The sequence below is a fragment of the Marmota flaviventris genome, chromosome 2 (genome assembly GCF_047511675.1).
Source record: "Marmota flaviventris isolate mMarFla1 chromosome 2, mMarFla1.hap1, whole genome shotgun sequence".
Lineage (NCBI taxonomy): Eukaryota > Metazoa > Chordata > Mammalia > Rodentia > Sciuridae > Marmota > Marmota flaviventris.
Window position 1 is genome coordinate 170,419,017 of NC_092499.1, and position 12,037 is coordinate 170,431,053.

Below are 12,037 nucleotides of genomic sequence, written 5' to 3' on the forward strand. Positions count from 1 at the left end.
AATGAGTGGGCCTGTTCTGGGAACAAAGCAAAGACCAAAGGCAGGTAACGTAGAAGAATCAGCCATAGGCACAACTAAACCAAAAGTGATTTCACATAAATACTAAGTCCTTATTTTTTTATTCATTTCTCTGCTTTTTCAATGTGATAGACACTTCATTGCCTCCTTCTGCCTCCCCAATCACAACTTCTTGTGGCTTAGGTGTTCTTTGGTGGATAACCTTTGCAAATTAAATTTCAAAGTCTAAGCATATAATGTTTGCTTACTTGATGTAAGCAACAGAGAACTAAATATGAACTTTGACAAAAGTCTATTAATAATTGACAAATAATGGAATTGTCAGGGTGTAGAAGGCAATACTCAAAAAATAAACAACCAAAAACCAGTAACAACCAAGGTCGAAATAAGCTAGGAAAATGTTCTCCCGGCTAGTTTGTATTGATGATTATGAACAACATGCTAAATCAGTGCTTCAAAAGTCTATATATGACTATTATAGATCTGGGGCAAATGATCAGGAGACCTTGGCTGATAATATTACAGCATTCTCCAGGTAAGAAAATTTTTTAATGTAAAATTGTGCTTTAATATTACACTAAGATATAGCATCAAAACAAGATGCAGGTTTGTGCTGGTGGTGTGGAATTATTTGTCTAGATATGCGTTTAATAGAGAGGGGAACTTTCTGGGGGGATGTGAAGAATCTTGAGTTCTTGGATTGTTTAAAATATTCCAAGGCTGAGAATCTTGAACAATTGACTGTAAAAGCTACCCCTCTGTCTACACTTGAAAGTATGATGGAGTTAATTTAACCACACATAACATTAGTCATAAATTTTGATGCCTTGTTTTTTAAAATTTTATTTATTTATTTTTCTGTGAGAGTGACAGTGAGTGCTCATGTTCATGAGGTAGGAAATAACACTAACTGCAAGATAACCGTCTTATCTGGTTGAACCAGATAGGATTACTGCCTCAGATATTCCCATCCTGCTGGCTTCCTGTGTTATCATTCATTTTGATTACTGTTGTTTTTAACTTCCACTTTAGATTTCAATTTGTCTACGTTACATTCATCTTTCAACTTCGCTGTTTCATCTCTCCTGCAAAAAGCTTCATTTCTCTTCCCAAATTAGTTTTCCCTTGACTTTCATATTTCAAGATACAAGATGGTGAGTGTCATGGTTTATGTTTTCTGTTTGTAATAAAAACAAGAAACAAGATATCTTTAAAGGAGTGTTTTTCTCTCAGCAGATACAGAAATGGTTTATTTTCTGGAGGAGGGGAGGGGAGGCTGCAATACACTGTTAGTTCCATCCATCTTCCATTACAGTCCTTACTAAAGGCAATGAATAGTGTAAGTGCTCATTATGGTGATAAATTAAAGGAAAAGAGACAGAAAATATCCAGGGAGGGAGAGTCTGCTTCTTTTTGAATTCTTGAATCTAGAGTGAAATCACTCAAAATCACTTTGCTATATGTAAATTAGGACAAATAAAATCATTCTAACCCAGCTGATCTCCTGCAGGCAGTGCTGATTGACCCACAGGTCATGATGCCCCAGGTTGGCCGTGGAATAAAGGGTGGGACCTATCCCAGTCCTTGCAACCCTTGATTCAGGTTTTCTCCCATTTGAACTAGAAAATTCTGGAGAATTCATGATAGCCTAAGAGTGGAGGGGCTTACATTTCTGCATAATCTAATCTTTTCTAATCATTGCTTTCTATGTTGGACCCATCAAAATTTTCTGCTTCTGGAAGATGTCCCTTCTTGGACATCTTGTCACGTCAACTGCCCCCATGTCAATTCTATTCAATAGATGACATGGTTCTTCTGTGAGTGGTCTGAAAACAACACCTTAAACCAAATGGGCCATTACTACCAAGGGAATTTCAGGCCCTTGATAGACGCAGGGAGCTGGTGTCTCAGCATTGGTGCTGGTGATCACCCAGGCCATTTCTATACCCCTTTCCACACTCCTTGGCCCCTCCCCCAATGCTTACCAATGAGTTAACTTCTGCTTATAGCAGCCTCTAGGGGCTAGGTTCTGTACTACCAGCTGAGGGCAGAGCAGTGAGCCAGAGCAAATTCCATCCACAGGAGCTTAAATCCCATGAATGCATATTGACTTTGGGTTCCCATAATTCTGGAGGATTGAATTAATATTAAATGGACTCCAAACAGTTGGCTCAGAGAAGCCTTCAGAGAAAAGAGCCAAAGGGTGCTGCAACCCTCGAGATTCGAGAACTTTGTGAGACCAGAAGACTTAGGCACTTCAAGTTATGAACTGGAAAACCATCCTGTGGCTTATTTTGAATCATGTGGCACTCCAGAGATTATTACCTTCCTATGTGTGCCCTGAGAAATTTAGGGAAGGGTGGCAGGTAATGGGAAAGAGTTTGCAATGCCACCGTTTCCATGAATCTTGACAATTCATTTTTGTTCATCCTTAAAGAAAAAAAAAAGACATTATCAACTTTGGAAGACAGCTGATACTCTTTTGTTATTGAGCACTTGAGACTGTATTGCAACACATACTCGTGGTTACCGATTTCACATCTCAATTCCTCTTTTGCTGTGCGACTTGCTGGGTGACCCTTGATTCTTTGTCTTGTATTATCTAGCTGTCACATGGAACTAAAAGATTTTCTGCCAGGGTTTTGGTGGCTTTGGGTTGATAACATGAAAGGAATCACCCTGAAATTTTTTTTTTTGACTCTGATTCAAATAAAGGGTGCAACACCTAAACCTCAGATAACCCGTTGTAACCTAAGGTCAGGGTATTTCAAAGACATTTGTGAAATGGTCTCCTCCTACCACAAGGACAACAAAGAGTCATTTAAAGTAACAGTGTTTATCTGTACTCAGATCTGAAAACCACATTTTGGAGTTTTGGGGACTGGGACCTTTCATGTGACCCAGCTATCGCTTGGAGACATTTATGATTAAGACTCGGGGCTTTAGTATTACTGTAACCAAAAACAAACAACAAAAACAAACAATCAATCAACAACAACAAAAAAACATAATGAAGAATAAATGGAACCACTCAGAAGAACGAAATTTCCTATTGCAAATATAAATATGATAAGAACAGAGTGAATGTCAGCTTGCTGCATTTTGTGTGACCTGATCTGATTAGGGTTAATTTGAGAAGGAACGGTATATTTTTTTTCTCATCTACATGCTCTCAAAGCAGTCTCCTAAAGCATGATCTGCACATATTTTGTGGCTTTTTCTGAAATAATTATTGATAGAAAATCATTCTATAATTTGGGTACTTAGAGGCCCTCTGGTTTCAAAAATAGAAGCTCCTCCCTCTCACACTACGTCACCTAACGACACTGACAACTGTGTGCTTTTTTTCTGTTAATCACTGAAGAATAAAAGTGATGATGTTCTTACTTTGATATTCCAGAAGCCATATAAACTCACCAGTAGCATTTTAGTGTTCATCACAATATCTCTATTAACTAATAGCCACCAGAGGTGGTTAAGGCACTTTTTGCATTCTGTCTCAAAGTAAAATATTAAGGTAAGGAAATTGTAATGCAAGGTGACAGTGTTTGAAGGACTTAGGCAACAGTCATTCATTGTGCTTGGTAGGTGTGATCAATAAGCACAAGGCTTTAAAGCTGGGATGTCTTCCAAGAGCAGTCACCTCTTGGAGAGTGTGTGCCTGTGTTGATTTTTTGATAAGTTAAATTTGAGGGCCTCGTTGGGCTAAAAGTCCTGTTAATGGCATCTTATTTTCTATCCTTTGAAAAAAGTCTTATTCTTCAGTTGGTTCAACCATTTGATGCATCTTTAAAGACTTTCCAAAGCTGAGGCCCCATGAGAGCATCATTTTTGCATGATTCCTGGGACAGTCAGTTTCATTCGAGGTGGGCTGGGTAGGGTTTGGAAAGATATGGGAAACATCTGGCAAACTCAGTGTCCTTGAACTTTGGAAAATGTCCAAACGTGGATGACTCTTAGAGGATGAACATTTTCCCGCTCCATTGGCTTTATCTGATTTTGCCCAGAATTGGATTTCGTTCATTGGCTGATGATTCACTGTAACATCCTCAGCACAGAAAATAGCATTTGTGGTGAAAGCAGCAACAGCAGCACAGTTATTAAGGTGACTGCGCCACCAGGTGGAGAAGTGTAAAGCTGCTGTCTGGAGAGAGCCTTGCTTTTCAAATAGGAATAAGACATTGAAAAATTCCCCTTTGACACACACACACACACACACACACACACATACACACACACACACCCTTCGCCCATACCCTGCAGCTTTGTGTATCCTCTCCATAAAGGCTTTCATTGTTTCCCCAGCCCTGAGTCAATATTAGTGCCTTCCTAGCTGGCATGCCAATGGCTGCTATTAAAATCTTTTTCTCTCATTCTAAGAACACACATGGTTGGTAATAAAAGCTCCCTTCAAGGCTTTTGCCTCTCTCCCTTCAACACGGAGATCAAAGAATCATGCTGTGAAGGTCAGTGGAGAAGAAAAGACTTCCAGCAGCAGAGCGTGCGGTGTGACATAAATAATGACAATTATGATGTTCAAAGGAATAGCATAGAAATCACACAGTGAAACTACTTTATAGTGCTTTTTAAGAACTGGGATGTTTTACTTTATAATGGACGGGTTAGATTACAGACCCTTAGCTAGTTCACAAGCAATATTAAGGCAGAATTTCTCAATTGAAGTCGGCTTCAAATGAGAACTTTTTTTCTCAATTACTCCATTACTACATCACACTTCACCATATTTACTGAAAAAAAAAAAAAACTTCAATCTCTCTAGGAAAGGAAGTGTGAGTTAAGTGTTGGTTAGGTATAGATGTGTGTCTGTGCAAGCAATTCATTAGACCAATACCCATTAGTAATAAGACTGAATTTTCTTCAGCTTTAGTTGTTCATTAATGAGGAAAATAATGAACCCAAATGAGTTAGAGATGTACATTTTGCTTGGAGGAAAGAGAACTGTTGCATCTGTAAATTTTACTAGTGAATTTTTGTTTGTTTTGTTTTTGGAAATTTTTACTCCAACATGGAAGAATCACAGAAAAAAAAATCATGTAAGATAATTTTCAGGAGTCAAAAACTGTTTAAGCCCAAAATTCTGGTTTCAGTTAACTAACATTTTCAAGGAAAATGTTCAACTCATCTAAAAAGGGTTATCCTTCCTCATTATCACATATCAATGAGTACAGCATTCAGCTCAACCATGCTGAAGAAAGCAAATTATAATTTAAAAAGCAATTGCAGCTACTATGCATTACAGAAAAAAGAAAAGAAAGTGATGTAATATATCTTCTTCAACTCTAATCTACCTTCTGGGCCTCTGTCCATCTTCAAAATGACCAGAGGGAAGTGAAATAAAAACTATGTTTTCTCAAAAACCTGTAGGTCAATGTTTATAGTGACTTTATGTATAATCACTTCAAACTGAAAACATTTCAAATGTCCCTTAGTTTGGGAATGGAGAAACAAACTGTGATACCCCTGTATGGTGGAGTGTTAGTCATTAATCAAAAGGCACCAACTATTGATAAATGCAACAATATGGACAGATTTCAAATGCATTATATTCAAAGGAAAAAGAATATTATTAAAGACTCTAGGATATTCTTGCAAAGCAAAACTTTGAAAACAAAAAACAAAAACCAACCAACCAACCAAACAAACAAACAAACAAACAAAAAAGCAACCCAACAACAAAAAACACATTTATGGTTGTCAGAGGATTGAGATGGGGAGTGTTTTACTGTAAAAGCAAGTGGGGCTTTGTCTCTTTGCCTCCCAGCTGCCATGAGCTGAGAAGCTTCTCTGTGTTATGCTCCATGATGTTCTGTCTCACCTCAGGTCCAAAGCAATGGGATCAGTTGACCATAGCCTGAACTTCTGAAACCATGAGCCCCAAATAAATCTTTCTTCCTCTAAATTATTTTCACAGGTTTACTGTGAGAATCAGAAGCAGAATGCAGAAGAAAATAAGTTTTAAAAATTTGTGGTTTGGACAGAAAAACACAAATAAAACTGGGGCCAAAGAAGATGTGGTTGCTGAAGAGATTACACCAATAAAGTGAAGTTAAGTACTTTGCACAGAAAGAATAGGAAAGATGCTTTGAGATTTGAGAGGAATCAGCAAGATCACACTCATGGCCGGTTCAAGGGTGTAAAAATGAAAACTCCTTTGAGAAGACTCCTTGGTGGAACTCTGCCAATGGGGGGAATCTGGAAATCTCTTTGCCCAGGATTGATTTCACTGCACTCAGCTGCCCAGGCTTTCAGAAGCTGGTGCGGCTCTGATCCAAGGAGTCCCATGTACTGTTGGAGCTGGCAGCAGATGTTGATATCTCATTGGTGCTGGTTCTGCAGGAATGCAGGATGCTGGAGTTAGGGGGTCATGGAAGATTCTACTTAGATTTAAAAGGTCTGGGAGGCCAGGCAAAGTGTAGCAGGGTTGGAATCCTTGCAGGCATCTTTGAGAAGACAATGCATGAAGTTAGCAGAATGAAGTCAAAGTTGCAATAAAGACCCCTGGGATTCAGAGATGCCAATTAAACAGAACACCTGCCAAGGGAAGCTGCTGACTGCAGACAGCTTGCCTAAGAGAGAGACCAATTGGATGGTAACCAACAAGGCCACAGGGATGGAATTACACAAGTCTTTTGGTTATCACATTTCACTACCAAGTGTCTATACACATGCAGGACTTGTTTGCCTGGCTGGATTTGAGACCCATTCCTTCATTACATGCATCTATTCCTTCCTTTTGTAATGAGAATGTTTACTCGTGGCACTATATATTGGATATATATATAACTTGCTTTTGCTTTTTACAGTGGCTCACACTAACAGTAAAGAATTTGTCTTAAATCTAACATGAGACTCTGGACTTGGACTTTTGGGCAACACTGAAACAGTTAATACTTTGGGAACTCTTGAAGATGGATTAAATGCGCTTTGCATATTCAGGAAAGGTGGCGGGCATGGGGAAATTTAGGAGTAACTGAGCTATTAAGGCTCTTCATTTTCTTAGCAGTTATGCCACTATATACGTTTTTCACAATCTACAAACATGTACAAAAGTGTTGGTAAGTTCTACTGTATGCTATTTATACTTTAATTAAAAATTGCTAGTAAGAAATAATAAATAAATAAATAAATAGCTTGGGAAATTCATTGTCATCTTTTTTGTATGTTTGAATTTTGATTGATACATACATAAAAATTAAAGTTTTACATGCTAAGGGGTGCCATGTATTGTTCAATACATGTACACATTGCATCATATTCCTTATCATCTTATTACTAACTTTCTGCCCTAACAATTAAAATTGCTTCTTGTCTTTTAGCTTTGTGATATCATCTGCTTGATGCAAAAAAAAAAAAAAAAAAAAAATCTAATATTTTTTTTTCTTTCTGAATAAAATGCCATGTCAAATCATTGGTTATATTTTCAAGTTCTAAAGTTATTTATCTTTTTTAATTGTAGATGGAAGCTATATCCAAGGATGCTCCAGAATGTTGCTGAAATCGATTTGTCAACTTCTGTTTTAGGACAGCGGGTCAGCATGCCAATATGTGCTGGGGCTACTGCCATGCAGCGCATGGCTCATGTGGATGGGGAACTTGCAACTGTGAGAGGTAGGAAGTATGTCCTTAGCACAGGGACAGAAGAAGAAAAATGATTAGCAATTCTCTTCTATGATGCATCAAGCAAACACTTCCCTGCACTCAGAAAAATTAAGCTTGTTGGTTCTATCATCAAAATGCTATATATCCTGCTCTTCTATTTTCTAGTTGTATCTCTTTGGGCAACATACTGCTCTACACCTTGGGTTCCTCAGCTATAAAATGAAGATAAAATTCATACCTGCCTCATTGGATTACTGTGAATATAAGTTCACACATATTAAGTTCTTGGCATAGATTAGTGGCTCAATAAATGTTAGTTACGGGTGTTAATATCAACATCTCAAAAAATGAAGGTCTGAGAAATGGCTCTTCCAAGGCCACAGCTATGTAGGGGCAGAAGTGGGATTCAACTAGGTAGCTACCCTATTTCAAAGATCTACTTTCTCCAAGCCAAAGTGATTTCACACTGAAAAGAACAGAAGCAATCAGATTGCTTGTGTTTTCTTCTATGATTTTGGATTAAGATTCTTTTTTATGGATGCGTTATTTTCCCAGTAGAACATTTTCAACTGCCTTAAGAGACAGCAAAGAGAAAATCAAATATGATGTAAAGAAATCTCCTATTGTGCCTAATTTTTGAACTTCCTAGTTCCTTAGCAATGATTAGCATTTAAAAGGCTATGCATATATCACTGTAATTTCTGCTTTAAAAATTCCTATAAAAATTGGTAATAAATTTTACTTGACATCTTTTGATGCTCAGTAGAACTGGAAATGAAGGCCAAATGAGCATGAACCAAATACTATTTTAAGGCATTTTAGTTCTAAAAATTAAGGATCTTGTGGATTCATTTTCCTCTTTGAAATGTTTGCCACAAAATTCTACCAGGGATGTCAGAATGAATTCTTCTGGGTTTTGGGCAGACTTAGGCAACTGAGGCTGGCACTTATTTTTGTTTGTTTCGTTTCTTTTCTTTCCTTTTCTCTCTCTCTCTCTCTCTCTCTCTCCCTCCCTCCCTCCCTCCCTCTCTCTCTCTCTTTCTTTCTTTCATTCCTTCTTTCTTTCTAATCCTAGACCACATGCAGGTAAGTGGCCTTGGGATTCCTGGCATTGATTTATGGGAATCCTGAAAATTAGGCAAGGAGAAGGAAAAACTGGTTACTAAATACTAAATGGGTATATGTCTATTTAAAGTTGGGATAAGATGCCATAGGAATCAACCAGTAAAGAAAAGCAAACAAACATACAGAACTAAAACATTGTTGCTCTAAAATTTTTATAAAAATTTAAAGAAAATGGCAAACTGAAAAAAAGTGATAAAATGTGATAGCAATGGGTTAATGTCCCTTCTCTGTAAAAAGCCCATATATTTGAAAAAGAAAATAACATATCACCCAAAAGGTACAAAAAATATATATAAGTGGAAATAAATATATAAGTAGGAAATTAACAAATGGAAACATTAAAACCACCAATAAATGGATGGAAAATATTTAATTTCACTGATAGGCAAAGGAATGTTAATCATAACAATATTTCTCATTTTCTAAATATCAAATTGTTATTTTCAGATCATACAGTAAGCTGAGGTTAGGAGTAAACTGTGCATTTTAAAAAGCTGATGAGGAACAGTGTATGGTGGAATAATCTTTCTAAAAATGTTTAGGCATTAAAAGTATTTTGGCATAGTAAAAAGCACTAAAAATGTAAATTCCATGTGATGCTACACATTATTTTCTAGGAATTCCAAGAAAGTAGTACTTTGAGGAAAAACACTTCTGCAAGGACCTTGCCATCTGTTATTTTTCTTATTCTTAATTTAATTTATTTTTTTTAATTTTTATTTTTTTGCAGTGCTGGGGTTCTAACTCAGGGCTTCATACACGCTTGGCAAGAGTGTAATCTCTAGCACATCTATTATATATTTAATAAGCAAAAAGTTGGAAAAATGTCTCAATCACTGGACATAAGTTGCAAAAACTAGGATGCATTGAAATGTAATGAAATTTTAAAAAAATGATATAGAGTATAATGACATAGAAAATCGCTATTATTTAATATTTTTAAAAGTATATATTTAAAGATGAGGATGCCTATCAGAGTTTACAAAGGTTTATGCGTGAGTGATGAGATTATTCCTGACTTTTTGTTCTTCTGACTCTTGGTCCGTAGTTATAAACTGCTCTTTGGATGATTTCTTAAGAAGAATTCAACACAAGTTAGATTTAAAAGAGGGGAGAAAAAAGGAAAACGATAAAGAGAATGCAAATGAAGGGAATGAAGTATAGACATTAACAAGCAGTGGGTAAGACATCCCAGAGCTAACAAGTTGCTTTTATACCTTTTTATACCTTTACTTGATGTTTGACAGGTGTCAGTGTCTCATTTTGGCCAAATGGCTATAATTACAGAGAAAGCAGGTTTCTTAGTTAGTAAGGTCACTTTTAATGGTGCCAAGGTTAGTGTTCCTTATTCTTGGTGAATATAGGGTGTCAGTAAAGAAGAAAAGTAAGCTATTTAGAAACTATGAATGACTTCAGAGCCTAGTCAGGATTTAAAAAAAAAAAAAAAAAAAAAAAAAAAAAATATATATATATATATATATATATATATATTAGTTATATATATTTAAATATATCATATATAACTAATATATACATATATACAATAAAACAAGTGTGTGTGTGTATATATATATATATGATGGACATTTATTTATTTATTTATTTATGCTGCTGAGTATCAGACTCATTGACTCACAGATGCTAGGCAAGCGCTCTACCACAGAGCTACAACCACAACCCCTAGGTAGGACTATTTTATCTAACATTATTTTCCTGAGCACTAAACTGTGAGAGGATATTAAATGCTCATTAGAGTCTAATCCTTTTAGAGTTATTTAGCGGACACTTATAAATCACTATGAAGGCCACTACAATTATTAAAGGATTGAATTTTCAAAACAGCCTGGAGAATCAAGCCATATTGTTAAATCCATTTTACGCAAGAGAAACCAAGTTACACACCAGATGAGTAACTTGCTCGGGATTACATGGATAATAAGGGTTAGAGGTAAGATTCAGATCCAGCTATTCTGTCTCCAGAATTGGAGTTCCTCCTGGCCTTGAATGTCTGGAAAAATCTTCTGAAGTGTCAAGAGAAGAAATCCATTTATTTGCCAATCACAATCCTGTGGAAGTAATTAACTTATAACTTTAGATGCATGCAAAGTAGTTCTCCCAGGATAACAAAATATATAATAGACATTTGGAAAAAGTGGAAAATACAGAATGAAGGGAATGTAGTGACATTGAGGTCATAGAGGATTTGGTGATGTCAATGAATGGTTACACTGCTCTCAAGAGTAACCAGATTTATAAGATCAACCTCCCTTGAGGTTTATTCCAGACTTCTTGAGTTTCAGAAAGATTATATTCCAGACTTGTGAGAGAAACCTCCCTGGAGAACTTCAGAATTTTTAAGGCTTTCATCAATGGGTTCTTGGTCTGTTTAACATTCAGATTAACCCCCCAAACCAGTGGTTATTGGCTTGTAGTCAAGTGGAATTCTTGGTCACAGTGTTTTGGTTGTAGAATGATGGGTTATTTGGAAGGGAGGGATGTGTCCCTGGAGCAGATTCTGTTGATGCCCCAGATATATTTCATCGTTGTTCTTCCTTTTTTTCCTGAATCTGCAACTTTTTGCCTGGCATTTTCTCTGGCAGCAGGAGCCCATGAATGGCTAAGTTGGGAGTAAATGAATGAATGTGTGGTGTATAGTAACTGGTGGATAAATAGCTCAATTCTCTTTGTTCAGAGTAACTGAAGCATTTACTAATACTGTCACCCAATGGAATTGATCCCTAGTTGTCCACCAAAGTTTCCTGCCCATCAGCCTTGTCTTCCTGGTTGGCTACCTTCCTATATCTGTCTCTCACTCCCTCCATCCTCCAGTGATCACCTTGGGATCATCCCTACCTGGAACAACTTGCACTCAATCATCCTGTCATCGTTGGCTTCCAGAGGAATAAATACCAGGATGATAGTTAACTGAGGGCTATATGCAGCCATGGGAAAATTTTAAGTAAGAGTATAAGAACATTCATACTTGGTAAAGATTACTTTTTTTTCTGAAACTCAGAAAATCATCATGCAATTATGAAGCTTCTAATTTGATTTACTCCATCATCCCCCAAAAGAAAATGGAAATCTTTTCTAGTAATCGCAATCCTTGGGAATATTGTGAAATCTACGGATGTTATTATGAAAAGATTTTTTCTGTCACCCTCCTAGTTATCTGGCCCCTAAATTTTCCAGATTTCAGGGATGTAGCCCCTTGCAAGGAAGAGAAGTAGGTACCAAGTTGAGAGGACAGAGGGTAGTTAGCAATCTGTCTCTT

At 36.8% G+C, this 12,037-nt stretch overlaps 1 protein-coding gene across 1 annotated transcript in view; it reads left to right on the top strand.

Moving 5' to 3' along the window:
* The first annotated feature begins 416 nt into the window (after positions 1-416).
* Positions 417-12,037, top strand: part of Hao1 (hydroxyacid oxidase 1) — a 51,695-nt gene continuing 40,074 nt past the window's right edge. The window contains exons 1-2 of the mRNA XM_027921885.3: positions 417-553; positions 7,496-7,647. Of these exons, the coding sequence (XP_027777686.2) occupies positions 417-553; positions 7,496-7,647 (289 nt within the window). The remainder of the gene's footprint in view (positions 554-7,495; positions 7,648-12,037) is intronic.